This window comes from Mus pahari, chromosome 8 (assembly GCF_900095145.1).
Source record: "Mus pahari chromosome 8, PAHARI_EIJ_v1.1, whole genome shotgun sequence".
Classification (NCBI taxonomy): Eukaryota; Metazoa; Chordata; class Mammalia; order Rodentia; family Muridae; genus Mus; species Mus pahari.
Window position 1 is genome coordinate 91,678,295 of NC_034597.1, and position 3,920 is coordinate 91,682,214.

At 40.4% G+C, this 3,920-nt stretch overlaps 1 protein-coding gene across 11 annotated transcripts in view; it reads right to left on the bottom strand.

Moving 5' to 3' along the window:
- The window catches only part of Mycbp2 (MYC binding protein 2), a 230,396-nt gene that overhangs the window by 193,751 nt on the left and 32,725 nt on the right, over positions 1-3,920 (bottom strand). For all 11 annotated transcript variants that reach the window (XM_021203101.2, XM_029541562.1, XM_021203102.2 and 8 more), the window contains exon 3: positions 3,125-3,340. In XM_021203101.2, coding sequence (XP_021058760.1) covers positions 3,125-3,340 — 216 coding nt within the window. The remainder of the gene's footprint in view (positions 1-3,124; positions 3,341-3,920) is intronic.

Here is a 3,920-nt window from a genome sequence, read left to right on the forward strand (position 1 = left end):
TGCATTTGTTGTTCTGATTATTATGTGTTGGGAGGAATTTCTTTTCTGGTCTAGTCTAGTTCAAGTTCTGTAGGCTTCTTGTATGTTCATGGGCATCTCTTTCTTTAAGTTAGGGAAGTTTTCTTCTATAATTTTGTTGAAGATATTTACTGCCCCTTTAAGTTAAAAATATTCATTCTCATCTATACCTATTATCCTTAGGTTTGGTCTTCTCATTGTGTCCTGGATTTCCTGGATGTTTTGAGTTAGGATCTTTGTGCATTTTGCATTTTCTTTGATTGTTGTGTCCATGTTTTCTATGGAATCTTCTGTACCTGAGAGTCTCTCTTCCATATCTTGCTTGTATTCTGTTGCTGATGCTTGCATCTATGGTTCCTGAATTCTTTCCTAGGATTTCTAGCTTCAGAGTTGTCTCCCTTTGGGTTTTTTTTATTGTTTCTACTTCCATTTTTAGATCTTGGATNGTTTTGTTCAATTCCATCACCTGTTTGGTTGTGTTTTCCTGTAATTCTTTAAGGGATTTTTGTGTTTCCTCTTTAAGGTCTTCTACCTGTTTAGCGGTGTTTTCCTGTAATTCTTTGAGGGATTTTTGTGCTTCCTCTTTAAGGGCTTCTACCTGTTTAGCAGTGTTCTCCTGTATTTCTTTGAGTGAGTTATTAATGCCCTTCTTAAAATCCTCTACCAGCATCATGAGATATGATTTTAAATCCAAATCTTGCTTTTTGGGTGTGTTGGGATATCCAGAACTCACTGTGGTGGGCGTATTGGGTTCTGATGATGCTGAATGGTCTTGGTTTCTATTAGTAAGATTCTTACGTTTGCCTTTCGCCATCTGGTAATCTCTGGTGTTAGATATTCTAGCTGTCTCTGACTGGAGCTTGTTCCTCCTGTGATTCTGTTAGCCTCTGTCAGCACTCCTGCGAGTCCAACTCTCTCCTCAGTCCCAGTGGTCAGAGCACTGTCTGCAGGCAAGCTTTCCTCTTTCAGGGAAGGTGCACAGAGATCTGGAACTCAGATCCACCTCTTGGCTGAAGATAAAGACCCAAAGGAAATCTGTCCAAGAAGTTCTGTTGCTTCTGCAGCCCATGTGCTCTCCTATGCAGACTGGTCTCTGAGAGGCCTGGGATACAAGATGGCAATCTCACCTGAGTCCTGGGATCAGAGCCCTCCATGGAGGCTGACTCTCTTCTGGCAGGGAAGGTGCCCAGAGATCTGGTTCTCAGCTCTGCCTCCTGGCTGAAGATGAAGGCCCAAAGGGACCCTGTCCAAGAAGCTCTGCTGCTTCTGCATGGACTCTGAGATACCCGGGATACAAGATGGCGCTCTCACCTGAGTCCTGGGATCAGAGCTCTCTCTGGAGGCCGACTCTCCTCAGTGATCCTAAGATCCTGGGTATGCTAGGGCCCCTGAGGCATGGAGAGTCCTCTGGAGACCTTGGGACCATCCGCAGAGTTCATGCCCAAGGTGGCGAAGGCTACTCTAATGTTTTAAAGCAGTATTATAATTAAATTTTCCTAAGTGTTTTGTAATATAGTTTTGGTTTTATATCCCTATATAAAAGATTTCTTTGAACTTCTGATTTCCCCCCCAATACTGAATTTATTCACCATGATTAATTCAGTGCAGTGTGACCTTACCCACAATAGTGCAATATTCTTACAAAAAGTGTATGACACAAATTCTCCGGGAGTTATCCCCCCCCCCCCTTCCCTAACTAAGTGGAAGAAATCACAATGAAGAGACCATGAGCTACACCTTCAGGAGTAAAAAGATAGCATGCTTATTTTAGGTTATAAGAGGAGACTGAGAGAGCAGGGGCAGTTAGACACCAGAGGAAAGGGAAAAGGACAGAAGACACACACTCTGAGAATGCTGGTAAGAAGCAAGGATGATCACAAAACCGACATGCCCTTCACTTATGAAACAGAAGCCAAGTCATCTCTGAGATAAGAGGAGATGAACCCAACAGTACAGTCAAGGACAGAGCATACTTAGGAACAGCCACTGCAGATCATGGGAGAGAAATCAGCCCAGGAACATGAGTTCCACCTGTCTCTATAACTCAAGTAAGGTACTCTGTAAAAAACTATAAGATACCTTGTAAATAAGTTTACCAGATAGATTTAACACACCAATTTAATAATATATGAATCATTTTTGATAAAGGAATCACTTTTAAGTTTATTTATTAGAAAACAGTATGCATGAATCACACAAACCATTTTGAGATAATTATGTTTTTCCCTTTGTCCTTAGGAGCACTATACTAACCCCAAGGCTAGTGATATAACCCACAAACAGCACTTGCATTCGATTATAAGGACCTGGATTTGGTCCTCATTGCTATGAAAGAAGAAACAGAGGAGAAGAAGGGCAAAGGGAGGAAAAGAAAAACTACCATCTCCTGCATGTATGTATGTATGTATGTAAACATGATGTGTGATAAAATTAATCACAAAGTAAACCAATCCTTAGAACAAAGTACTTTAAGAATAGTTTGTCCAGTTATAATATGAAATAGATGATATGCTTCTGGTAATAGGAAGTAATGTCAGAACAGTACAGACTGGACTGTTTCTCGTCTTATTTTTTTCGTAAGCCAGGTAAGCAGAATAGTTAGAAGACTGCTAAACAGTAAACAGATAAAAAAAGCTTTCAGTTTAGTTTCAGTTAAGGAAGCTTTTCACTTTATTTCAAGAAAACTGTAAATATCTACCTGTTTCCAGGGTTTACTCTGAATCATGTCCTCTTTATGCTGACCTTAATGGGAGTTCACCAGCTCAGAGCTGATCTTCCCTCTGCTACTGTTGGAGGCCTCCACACAAGCATATCCATGCTACTGCTTTTGCACACTAACAGCCGTTAACAAGGTACAACCCACTGACCTTGCTGCCTGTGCTTCTGATGCTCATCCTGCTATGTTCCTAATTACTGGCTTTAAAAAAATCCCATTGAGTTTTCCTGGTCTACCCCAAACCAAACCTATTTTAATCCATAACTCATGTTATTTTAATGCATATAAGAAAAAAGATAAGAAAAAGCAGGGTATCTCAGGAATGTGTGTGCATGTATGGTAACCGGAGCACTAGTAGGCAATGCATATAAGTAGAATTCTGTGGCTTACCTTTGGCAGCTTGATTGGGGGCTCTCTGGACTCCTCTTCTTCATCACTGTCTGACTCTCCACTCTGCACTGAGTTCTTCGATGCAGCTGCCAGTGATGTTTCCTTTTTCTGCCATTCCAAAACGCAATGCCGCACATTACAGTAAATGTTGAAGGCAGAGGGATTGCTATGTAGTTTGATATCTGGTATAATTACTGTATTATCCACATTTTCAGACTGAAATATAAAACAAAACATTTCTGGTTTACATTCTTTGCAATTATCATTTCATTGTACATAAAAGTATAGACAGATTAAACTACCTTGCATATAAAAACAGCATTTTATTATATTTCACGTACCAAAAACAGGAAGAAAATGCCACTCTTCTATAAAGTATTGAGGAAGGGCAAAAGACGATATTTCTTTAAATAAGAAATATGTTACATTTAAATCATCATGTAACTTTTAAATACACCTTATAAAATACTAAAAAATAGACAACTTAAGTATATTGAGAATATACTAGATATTCTGCTAGCAGCCTTCAGGTGAGGATGTAGAACTCTCAGCTCCTCCTATACCATGCCTGCCTGGATGCTGCCATGCTCCAGCCTTGATGATAATGGACTGAACTTCAGAACCTGAAGAAACTAATCATGAGCTTCAATAGTATTATCATTTGGAATATGATAATCAATGGAATATTTTAATGGTATTATCATCATTGAAACTGCACTGAGCCCAGTCGTCCGGCGCCTGTCCCGCCCAAGGAGGGGTGTTCGCCTGGCGGCAGTCCCCAGGCTGACCCGGCACC